The 12,215-nt window shown below is 41.7% G+C and overlaps 1 protein-coding gene across 2 annotated transcripts in view; it reads left to right on the forward strand.

The window, feature by feature from the left end:
* The window catches only part of ephb1 (EPH receptor B1), a 177,445-nt gene that overhangs the window by 147,008 nt on the left and 18,222 nt on the right, over positions 1 to 12,215 (forward strand). The window contains exons 10-12 of one of the 2 annotated variants that reach the window (XM_085378230.1): positions 2,437 to 2,625; positions 3,683 to 3,930; positions 5,166 to 5,381. In XM_085378230.1, coding sequence (XP_085234356.1) covers positions 2,437 to 2,625; positions 3,683 to 3,930; positions 5,166 to 5,381 — 653 coding nt within the window. The remainder of the gene's footprint in view (positions 1 to 2,436; positions 2,626 to 3,682; positions 3,931 to 5,165; positions 5,382 to 12,215) is intronic. The other variant, XM_085378231.1, reaches the window with a different exon arrangement.

Raw genomic sequence — 12,215 nt, forward strand, 5'->3', positions numbered from 1 at the left:
CTTTATATGTGCAAGTTCACTCTTCATCCTAAATATGTTAAAATATTATAATTAACAGGGTGAACCTTTCATCACTTTTCAAACTTTTCAAGGAAAACCAAAAGAGTTGCAAAAGGCCTGAAAAAAATCCCCACAAACATTTCACTTTCTTTTTTTAGTGACTCCATACAAAATGTAGATCTCTTATGTGCATACTAATAAGCCCCAATAAATAATAAGTGTGTGTTTGACAAATACGTTTCTGACATCAAACAATGGATAATTAGTTAATATTCAGGACGGAAATGCAGCTCATTATATTTAGAGCCACGGAGTAGATTAGTGTGCATCTTAGACCTACATAAAACACTCTAGGGATATATTGCTCTGCACATAAATCACATAAAGTATTTAAATGCTATATAGTGAAATCACAAATATTGTCAGGCAAAGGGAATTAGAAGAAATTATGTTTCCTTGGTGACAGGCTAATGTATGAAACATTCCCTTTTAACTTAAAAAGATGAGCATTTATGGAGCTACTATTTCATTCGCAGACATTTTTGTTTGTCTTTGGGCAATATATAAAGTGTTTGCAGTAAAACCAGTAATCTGATTGTAGCCATTGCCAGTAATAGATTAATGTAAGCATTACGGCTCTGCAGTTGATTTGTGGATACATTAGGACCATCACGTAAACGACCGGGACAGACTAATAGCAGGCTAAATTTTGGACATTGGTGAAAATAACATGGTTAAGTGCATTGCAGTACACTGTAACTTATTACGCCTGCCAGCTAATAGAAATGAATAGAATCAACTTTATTGTCCACCAGAGTGGAAATTTGTCTGAGTACACTTAACCGTTTGGACAATTATGTCATAAACTTTGTTCTAATTTATTATATTAATCTAAGCTTTATATCTGTTGTGGTACGCACGTGTCCGTGAGCCACTGTGGCAGCCTTGGATTCTTTCCTGACAGAGTTGTTGTTTTATATGTTGGTCCAAAATAGAAATGACTTCTGGATACATTTGCTTCGTACTCTCAGATGGAGAGCCTATGAAATATTAAAGTAGGAATCTATTTTTTATCCAGTGGCCATAAAAAGACGAGTCCAGTTAACCAGGGCTGTGCCACAGGGAGGACGATAAACTGTTTGCATTTTAAATTATACATAAAAATGGGCTATGGACTGTGAATTAGAAAGTAATGGCTGTACATTTATTTTGGAGGTATGTGCACACAAGAGCTTGAGATTTTGAGTGTGAGCGTGCTGCCATAAGCTTGCTGTTGCGTGCTCCCCACTGAGATTTTGAGTCCTACCCAGTGGTGCCGCTAAGTGAGCAGCTTGGCGACATTTGTAAATCGAATGACTTTATGGAATGCAAAGCTGTAAACCCTCTGATGGATTAACTTGAATCCAGTCTGTATGGAATCTCTAATGAGCAATTACACTCACACAGACAGGGTCCAAAGCAATTAGTGTGGTAACTAGAATCAGCTTCTAGTCAAGAGCAAGGTGAGGCACCTTGATCCCAGGACTAGACCCTATTCTCTTTTTGTCTCCTGAGACTCCTCCCTCCTTCTCTGTGGCTTATGCAAAGGGCTAGGCACAAATTGACTTGATGGAGATGGGTTTATTCCAATCATGGCTGCAAAGATTTTGCCTAAACAGCTCTGAGAAAGAAGGCTGCCCTTGGGTGTAGCTGCAAAAATGATGATTTGAAGTCTACTTGCTCGCTGTCCATCTTGTGGCAGCATATTGAATTTGTTTACAAGTGTTTTACTTAGCCTGTCGGCACAGAAAAGCTGTACTTCTTTTTTTGCAAACATCGCCAGTCTGTGAACTGGTCTCACCTACTGTAGAGTGGCATAAAAAGCTAGTTGATAGCGTAGCGGCTTTATCTCTTTATGAGCTCCTATAGGGAAAGATTGCAGGAAAATTGGTTCTACCACTATCAAAGAGCAGATACTGCTAGGGTAAGGGATAAAGGGGTGAAAAAAAAGTCTACATTTACTCTTTCTATATTCCCTCATCTGTTCCTTTATCCCTTAATCTCCCTCCCTCTCTTTGTCTCTCTGTCTCGTTCTCTCTCTCTCTAGCTCTTTTCCTCTCGTAAGCACTGAATCACCACCATTTTGTTGTCTGCCTCTACATGTTTTGGAGCCAGTTCCTTTAATTCTCCACCTACACTCTTTGATGTGTTCAGTACACGTTCATTTTAATTTACACATTGCCGTGCTTTGGCCCGTCTCTAAGCATGGATAATAGAGCAAATGAAGGTATCATCATTTGCAGCGATCAAAAGTTTATAGTGATTATAAGTAATGCTGTGACTCTGTGATTTAAGCTAACACTTGGGGGTTATTTGAATTCACCAACCTTTAGCTCAAGACCCCAAAAGACTAGTTTCATCTTCTGGAAAGCTCACTGAGCACTTTGGTTGTTCTAGAACTCTCATTGCGAGCCGACATGTCTAACTGCCCCTCCCCACTGGGCTGCCCGACCCACTTCTCAGGCTCTCCGGGGATGAAGATCTACATTGACCCCTTCACCTACGAGGACCCAAACGAAGCTGTACGAGAATTTGCCAAGGAGATAGATGTTTCTACTGTCAAAATAGAGGAGGTCATTGGTGCAGGTATGGCAAATCTTCGTGCATGCATGCTTTTGTATTCTGTGTCTGTGTGTCAGATAAATGTGGATTGTTGAGTTGTTGTATGTCATATAAAAACCTGAATCTGTTCAAGGTCATGAAGAACAACCTTTCTGGCAGCCACTTCAGATGGGAACATGTCAAGGGCCTATGTCAAGTGTACTAGCAGTATATAGGCCACCTACCCAGGGACATAATGTCATTAGAAATAACTCAACCCTCTCTGCCTTTTCTTTGTGCTTCTGTGTTTTTGGATCTTGTTGATTTTGGCTTTGATGATGTTCAGCCCTTGCATCATTTCTTCCCCATTTACTTTACATGTAAAAGTGCAGACATTTTGTTTCCTGTCCTTGTTTTGTTTTGTTTTTCTTAACTTGAGAATGACCTCTTATGTATTATTAAACTGTATATTAAAATTACAACTACATAATTAGGTCCTGATTGCTTTCAAGTGAATTCTGATTAAACTTAAGTTCAGTATGTGCATGTGTTTTTGGTACATGTCCCTTTCTTTGGGATCGAACACATCTTTTCTACAGCCGAGAGGACACTGACATCATACATGCTGGTTCATATGGAGGCTAAAATACCCCTGGTAATGTTGCTGGGCCTGGAGTAGCTTTGGAGCACAGGCGGCCTCAGCAAGCTAGGTGTGAGGAAGTGACAGAGATACAATAGGGATAAGGATGCAGTGGGATCAGCTAATTAAAGGTTTTTGTTTTTGTTGATTTCACTATGTGTTGTCTCTCCAGGACACCAAGGTGGTGATAATTAATCACATGGGTTCCAGAAATTTGCCAGACAGTGCTTGCCTGGTATTGTTTGATAGGGGGAATATAAAGGCACTTGCCAGCCTATGCTGTGTGTCAGAAGAGCCATACTGTATTATATGATAGCAAGACATAACAGGCTCTATAAAAGCACTTTAGGTAACTTTAAAAACAGACGTGAAATTTATGATCTGATTAACTCTGCTTTTGTGTAAAGGCTTTTTCTGCTAACAGAAGGAAATGAGGAAACTCTTCTTTCTCTTTCAAACTAGGGGAATTTGGGGAAGTCTACAAGGGCCGTTTGAAGCTACCTGGCAAGAGGGAAATCTATGTAGCCATTAAGACCTTAAAGGCGGGCTATGTGGAGAAGCAGAGGCGGGACTTCCTGTCTGAAGCATCAATCATGGGCCAGTTTGACCACCCGAACATTATCCGTCTTGAGGGTGTAGTCACAAAGAGCCGTCCAGTTATGATCGTTACTGAGTTTATGGAGAATGGCGCCCTTGACTCATTCCTCAGGGTGAGTGATTTTTCTTTTTTTAATGCTTGTACTGTGTCACACAAAGTTGCAAACAGCTATATGACGAGATCTGAAGCCATGTGTGAGTTAAATGGAAGCTTGAAAATCTGAGACTGAGAAGCTAATTGGAAGTAAATTGTAAAGCAATCCCACTAAAGGAGTTCATGCTAAGAATCCCTCCTAATACAAATTGGAATGAGCCTTCTTAATCTGTCCAGTGCCAACGGAGAATATGTTTCATGACAATGAACTTGATTTCAGTCATTCTTAATTTGAAAATTTCCACACTGGCTAGCTTTATCAGCCTTTAATTTAATGCCTGGAGCTATTAATGGACTCTTCACTCTTTCTTTTATAGTCAGGATTGAGCGGACATACAGCTTAATCAATATTCAGCTCTCTTTTTTTCTGCTTCAGTCTCATGGATTGGTGTTCTATTCCACTTTGATCTAGGGTGGGTTTAAATGGGTTCTTTGAAGTTGGCTTTGCTAACCGCCACATCCGACTTGTGTTTCCATCGATCTCTCTTACCCTCTTATTTGTTACTGGGTTTCTGGGGTTCAAAGCTTGCTCTTCAGAGCATTCACACAGGGGTAGGGGCACCATTCTTGGAGTTTAAAGAGATGGATGCCTGTATGCTTGAATGGAACAATGCTCTAACACCTACACTGAGTAAGATTGGCTGCAGGAATCTGATTTGCTTATTTAATACAAATATACTCTTCCTCTGGACATTAAAAGGATTTGAAAGGCAAGACAGGGACTCAGTGTGTTGATTTTGTAATTGCAAAGTGTAACCAACAAACAAGAAAAAAAAGGACGCACAAGAAAAACTAAAATCAAAGATAACTCAAAATAAGGGTCTTGTATGTAGCTATAACAACATGACTCCTCTTGTTATCTGCCATGAGCATGTACCCCATGGCTGTGATAATAATGATCTGCTGCAAGGCTTACCTCATGCTACAGAAGAAGATGAGAATCCAACTGAGCAGCCTTGACTCAAACCGAATTTGATTACGGTACACGTTGAATGAGGAAGTGGAGTGATGAATTTAAGTCAACATGTGTTAATGATTCAGTAAGAAGAAACAGCGTAATTATTTTTTTGCCTATTAAAAATGGTTATATTAGCCTTTGCTGCAATCTGCGACCTCCAGCTTTGCTCATTTACAGCATGGCAACGGCATGACATAAGCTCTGCATTTTCATTTGTTTTGCTCTCTGTCCTTTAGCAAAATGATGGTCAGTTCACAGTGATCCAGTTGGTGGGAATGATGCGTGGGATTTCTGCAGGAATGAAATATCTCTCAGAAATGAACTACGTCCATCGTGACCTGGCCGCACGGAACATTCTCGTCAACAGCAACTTGGTGTGTAAAGTGTCCGACTTTGGTCTGTCACGCTACCTGCAGGATGACACGTCTGATCCCAGCTACACCAGCTCTCTGGTGGGTAATAATTGTGTTTTACTTTGTCTGAGTGTCATGGGGAAACTGTTATTCGCGTAGCGCTTATCTAAATATAATTTCAAGTTTCCCAATGTCTTTTGCTGACATATAAACCAATTGAAAAACACCACCTATCAGTCTAATAAGTTTTGCTACTGACAATGTCTCACTCTTTTTGAAGGTCTTGCAAACCTTTCACCTTTTCAGCGCCTTTCATTTTATATGAGCTGTCACTCTTTGCTTCCTCATCCTCCTTCCACTCTTCCCTATACCCTGCAAGTCACGGACCGGAGGTCTGTCACATCTTCATTAGTGTGGAGACAAGTCTCCTCTGGGAAGGCTCTCTCGTTGGCATGCCCAGAGTGCAGAGAAACCAAAGGGCATTGCAGCCTCTCAAACTGACATCTCCCACCCTTCTCTCTCTCTCTCCCTCTTTCCACTCTCTCACTCCTCATTCATTATTACTGGAGCATCATGGGAGGCTTTGGCTCCTCATTAACTCCTCCACGCTACAGATCTGTAATTATTAGCAGCCATCGTTAGTTCATCTTCTGCCTCTCCTCTTTCTAATTCATAACACACTTTTACACCCTTGCAAACACACGGCGTAGGTCATTAGGACTCCTGACATGCCTTAGGTTGTGTGCTGGGATTTAGTTGAGTGTGTGTGTGTGTGTAGGAGCATATAAGGCACCGTGTGGACATCCACAAGCATGCACGTGTGTATCTCTGTTTGCTACAGCTGATGTGCGTGTTTCAAGGATCAATCAGTTATTAACACTCACACACACATATATATATATATATATATATATATATATATATATATATATATATATATATATATATATATATGTATATATATATATGTATATATATATATATATGTATATATATATGTATATATATGTATATATATATATATATGTATATATATATGTATATATATGTATGTATGTGTATGTGTATGTATATATATGTATGTATATGTATGTATATATGTATGTATATATATATACATACATATATATACATATATATACATACACATACATACATATACATACACATATATATATATATATATATATATATATATATGTATATATATATGTATGTATATATATATATATATATATATATATATATATATATATATATATATATATATATATATATATATATATATATATAAAAAAAAACACCCAGCACGCCCCTGCGGGCGGTTTATCCTTCAAGCTCGGGTCCTCTACCAGAGGCCTGGGAGCTTGAGGGTCCTGCGCAGTATCTTAGCTGTTCCCAGGACTGCGATCTTCTGGACAGAGATCTCCGATGTTGTTCCCGGGATCTGCTGGAGCCACTCGCCTAGCTTGGGAGTCACCGCACCTAGTGCTCCGATTACCACCCTTGGTATTTCTCCAGCTTCTCGTGTTCCTTCTTCCTGATATTGCTGTCATTCGGAACCGCTACATCGATCACTACGGCCGTCTGCTTCTGTTTGTCTACCACCACTATGTCCGGTTGGTTAGCCACCACCATTTTGTCCGTCTGTATCTGGAAGTCCCACAGGATCTTAGCTCGGTCATTCTCCACCACCCTTGGGGGCATCTCCCATTTTGACCTCGGGACTTCCAGGTTATACTCGGCACAGATGTTCCTGTACACTATGCCGGCCACTTGGTTATGGCGTTCCATGTATGCCTTGCCTGCTAGCATCTTGCACCCTGCTGTTATGTGCTGGATTGTCTCTGGGGCATCTTTACACAGCCTGCACCTGGGGTCTTGCCTGGTGTGATAGACCCCAGCCTCTATGGATCTTGTGCTCAGAGCTTGTTCTTGTGCTTGTGCCATGAGTGCCTCTGTGCTGTCTTTCAGTCCAGCTTTGTCCAGCCACTGGTAGGATTTCTGGATATCAGCCACCTCTTCTATCTGCCGGTGGTACATACCGTGCAGGGGCCTGTCCTTCCATGATGGTTCCTCGTCTCCCTCCTCTTTCTTGGGTTTCTGCTGCCTGAGGTATTCACTGAGCACTCGGTTAGTTGGGGCCATCTTCCCAATGTATTCTTGGATGTTCGTTGTCTCATCCTGGACTGTGGTGCTGACACTCACCAGTCCCCGGCCCCCTTCCTTCCGCTTAGCGTACAGCCTCAGGGTGCTGGACTTGGGGTGAAACCCTCCATGCATGGTAAGGAGCTTTCTTGTCTTTATGTCAGTGGCTTCTATCTCCTCCTTTGGCCAGCCTATTACCCCAGCAGGGTACCTGATCACGGGCAGGGCGTAGGTGTTGATGGCCCGAATCTTGTTCTTACCATTCAGCTGACTCCTCAGGACTTGCCTGACCCTCTGCAGGTACTTGGTGGTTGCAGCTTTTCTGGCGGCCTCTTCATGGTTCCCATTCGCCTGCGGGATCCCCAGGTACTTGTAACTGTCCTCTATGTCTGCAATGTTGCCTTCTGGTAGTTCAATCCCCTCAGTTCTGACTACCTTCCCTCTCTTTGTTACCATCCGACTACACTTCTCCAGTCCGAACGACATTCCAATGTCATTGCTGTATAGCCTGGTAGTGTGGATCAGTGAATCGATGTCTCGTTCACTCTTGGCATACAGCTTGATGTCATCCATGTACAGGAGGTGGCTGACAACTGCTCCGTTCCGTAGTCGGTATCCGTAGCCAGTCTTGTTAATGATCTCACTGAGGGGGTTCAGGCCTATGCAGAACAGCAGTGGGGACAGAGCATCTCCTTGGTAGATCCCGCACTTGATGGTGACTTGTGCTATGGGCTTGGAGTTGGCCTCTAGTGTTGTACGCCACATCCCCATTGAGTTCCTGATGAAGGCTCTTAGGGTCCCATTGATCTTGTACAATTCTAGGCATTCCAGTATCCAGCTGTGGGGCATTGAGTCATAGGCCTTCTTGTAATCAATCCAGGCAGTGCACAGGTTGGTCAGTCTGGTCTTGCAGTCTCGGCTGACTGTTCTGTCTACCAGTAGCTGGTGTTTTGTGCCTCTGGTATTCTTGCCAATTCCTTTCTGTGTCCCGCTCATGTATTGACCCATGTGCCTGTTCGTCTTAGCCGATATGATGCCTGACAGGAGCTTCCATGTAGTACTGAGGCAGGTTATTGGTCGGTAGTTGGAGGGGACCGGTCCCTTCTTGGGGTCCTTGGGGATCAGGACCGTCCGACCTTCGGTTAGCCATTCCGGGTGTCTCTCATTAACTAGCAGCTGGTTCATTTGTGCTGCCAGACGTGTCGGTAATTGTGGTTGTAGGTATTGCCCGTAGTGCTGCATTAACATCATCTAGCAGACCTTCTGAGGGTACTTCACGTAATCTATACAGTATATATATATATATTAGGGGTGCAACGATACACAAAATTCACGGTTCGGTTCGGTTCGATACTTTGGTGTCACGGTTCGATATTTTTTCGATACAAAAAAATGTTCATGCCTTTTTAATTTGTCATTTATTAAAATTATAAATATATATTTTAACTCAAAAGTACAGTTTTTAAATTTAACCCTAACCCTTGTGCGTGTTTTTTATTTTGACAGCGAATGCGCACCTGCGGACCACTTATGTGCAGCCCTGGTTATTTAGCTCGTCATATTGCAGCCACAGAAATTCTTTTGTCCATGAAACCATAAAGCTGCACTTTCTTTTTGCCTTATAGTCTGATTTGTCATAACTTCTCCGTTTTGTGGTAAGCTTTTCTTTGGCTGTCACTTCTTCACCCTGACCTGTCTTATTTTGCTTTTACACACGCACTCACATAAGCTCAGCGATTCTCTGCGCGATCAACCTCTCACATGTTTAAGCTTGCTGCAGGAGATTTCACTTGTCATGTTTGCATAGTAAGCTAACGATTAATAAGACGATGTCAGAGGAATTGGTGCACAAATTATCATCACTCACAGATCAGTGCTGTCGCTCTCTATACACAGTTCGCACGATTGCAAAGTGAAAGCAAAAAAACAAGCGCAAATTCAAACACGACTTCAATATGTCACATATTGACAGTGGCTCACCGATGCCAATGACATAATTACCCAGCTACATTTCTGAAAGAATGCAAAAGCATTGACATATATTTTTCCTACAATAGCCCGACGGGCAGGGAAGAGATAGATTTTGGTAGCCCGACTGAAAAAATCGCTAGCTCCGGGACGTCGGGCTAGCGATATTGCAAGCCCTGTATCTGATTGAGGAATCACTCATCTTTGGAAAAGAGAGTTTATTACAGAGAAATGGCTCTTTCCAAAATAAAAGCTATACTATCCGCTTCTTCTGGGCTATATTCTCAGCAGCATAAGGAGAATCATGTGCTAACAGCTGTCTAAATGACTCGGCTAAAGTTAGTAGCATGCTTGCTTTTTTTTGTCTGCTTCCACTTGTCTTTGCACTAGGATGATGTCGGCGTAAATGTGCAGTCATATTCGTTGTGTTCCCACTAGTGCTTTCAGGTTAATCTCGTTGAAATGACCTTAACGCCACAACACGGCAAATCTCCGTTAACGAGCTACCGCCGATCGCTCCGTGCATGGGGCTAGACGGCCAACACGTTAACGAGCTAACTGCGCTAACACACTAGTTCACATCAATGTAATTGAGCATTGCGTGGCACATCCAACATACTGTTTTACTTTAGTCCATGACTCGCTTACCTTCAGGGTCATACGTCACATGAAAACCAAAATAATTCCAAACGCCAGATCTGAATGAGGTTCAATTTGCCTGTTGCAAGGAGAGCTTAACTTCTGTCTCGCTAGCTTGCCCTGCGCTCTTCCTTCTGACTATGCTGTCTGTGTTGAGCGCTGTGTTGAGTGGATCTGCGCTGGACAGTGCAGCCTAGGCGGAGTAGTCGAACACAGATTCACTGAGCGCTCAACACAGACAGCATCGTCAGAAGGAAAGTTGATAAAATAAATTACAAATTTTGTATTGTTCGATACATATGCGTACCGAACCGAAAGCACTGTATCGAACGGTTCAATATCGATACGAATATCGTTGCACCCCTAATATATATATATATATATATATATATATATATATATATATATATATATATATATATATATATATATATATATATATATATATAGAGAGAGAGAGAGAGAGAGATGTGTGTATCTGCACTATCCATACCTTTTTTTGCTGTACTTTTTATTTTACTTTGGATTTCAGTGAGCCGTGTCCTGTGTTTTACCTGTCTGCTTCTTATTTTGAGTTGACGGCCTCAAGTGGCTCTGCACAGCCCATTTTAACTGCGTTACCTGTGAACAGGGATTTTAACTTGCTTCACAACACCGCCTTGGGGTTTCTTGCTGAAAGTGATTCATTGTATACAATTTGAATATAGAGCTTTGTGATACTGTGGGGGGTATATATTATGAATAAATATGAATGCAATCTGAATATATTACACTATCAAAAGGGGCATATTTTTAGGTTCAGGTTCATAGGTATTTCAACACATGCAGAACTTGAGATCTAAAGCAACCAGTCAAATAGCCTGTGAGTCGGTGTAGGTATGAAAAGGAGAGTTCTCAAAATAATCTGCATTCATCTAAATATAGGTGAAGAAACAAAACAGTACTAGACAACACACAGTCCCCTGTTCATTTTCCTGTCTTCCTTAGTGCCTGCATTATGCCGAAGCTGCTTTTCTCCTGAATTATTATTTATAAACAGGAAAAGCATAAAAAGCAAGCCCAAGGTAAGCCATTGATTGGTTGGAGCATGGTTGCTGATTTGTGAGAGTGGCAATAAGAGTGATGTGGCAGATATAAGTCAGAGGAGATATGACCACACATTGGTGTGACTGAGAGCTAATTGCTCCCCAGGAGTAACCTGCTTTGTATGCTTGACCCTATAGCTAAACCTTGCTGAATGGGTATTATTTAGCAACAAAGAGGAGCAGCACTTCTGTTGTCTGCACTGCTGAGCTTTACTGATAAACCAGTGTGTAAAAGATAGGGAATGGATTATAGATTGCGGTCCGTATTTTGAAGTTGTTTATTGCAAACTCTCCTTGAGGGCATTATCTGGAAAGTACATAGAGCAAGGTGAGTTTTGAAGTCTGAACCTGGGGAGATGTTGTGATGTTAACACACTCTGGTTTTTTTGATGGTGTGTTTTTAACTGATAGAGAGTTTGAAACAAGCATATCGAAGCTTTGGCTGTGCTTCACTTTTATACTGAGTCCTCATTTATTATCATAGGGATTCAGATGAAATCTTGGGTTTTAGCTGATTTTTGTTTTTAAATCAAGAGTCAAGAGAGCAGTTTTATCCACATGTCTGGGAGGCGTATTCTGTTAATGTGCCAGTTAAACGATTAAATAAAAGCGAAAGTGCTTTCCCATCAGATTGCAGGCACTTCATAAGCCTAGCTGATGTTGCCACACTTTCATGTCCTCCTGGTTCAGTTTAACCTGTGATTTAGGGGGCATCTATGCATACATGCTACAAGAAGGGGGGTGTTCTATGTTGTAATTAAGGAAAGCATGGCTCATGCCCTTCACTCCATGACCTCTTTAGTTATGACCTGATGCTAAACAATCAGCGAGCAAGGCTGGCATCGCAGACAAGGCTGAAGGAAATTCGTAAATTAAATTGCACTGACAGGCAGTGATTTACATCGGCACCAACCTCCTCCTCTAGCAAATTAATCACCTCTTTCCCTCTGCTGCTTTTCTAATTTTTGCCTGCAATTCTAAGCACACCAGTTACAGTGCCTGTGGTGTGATGTTGGATGTATGGTTGGGAGGACATGCTGGTAATTGTGTTAACCCTGGACGTGGGTTCAGTCTGGAGCAGTGTTGTGGAGTT

Source organism: Diplotaxodon limnothrissa, linkage group LG18, assembly GCF_057381915.1.
Source record: "Diplotaxodon limnothrissa isolate DT_005_m linkage group LG18, D_limnothrissa_male_GT1.1, whole genome shotgun sequence".
Lineage (NCBI taxonomy): Eukaryota > Metazoa > Chordata > Actinopteri > Cichliformes > Cichlidae > Diplotaxodon > Diplotaxodon limnothrissa.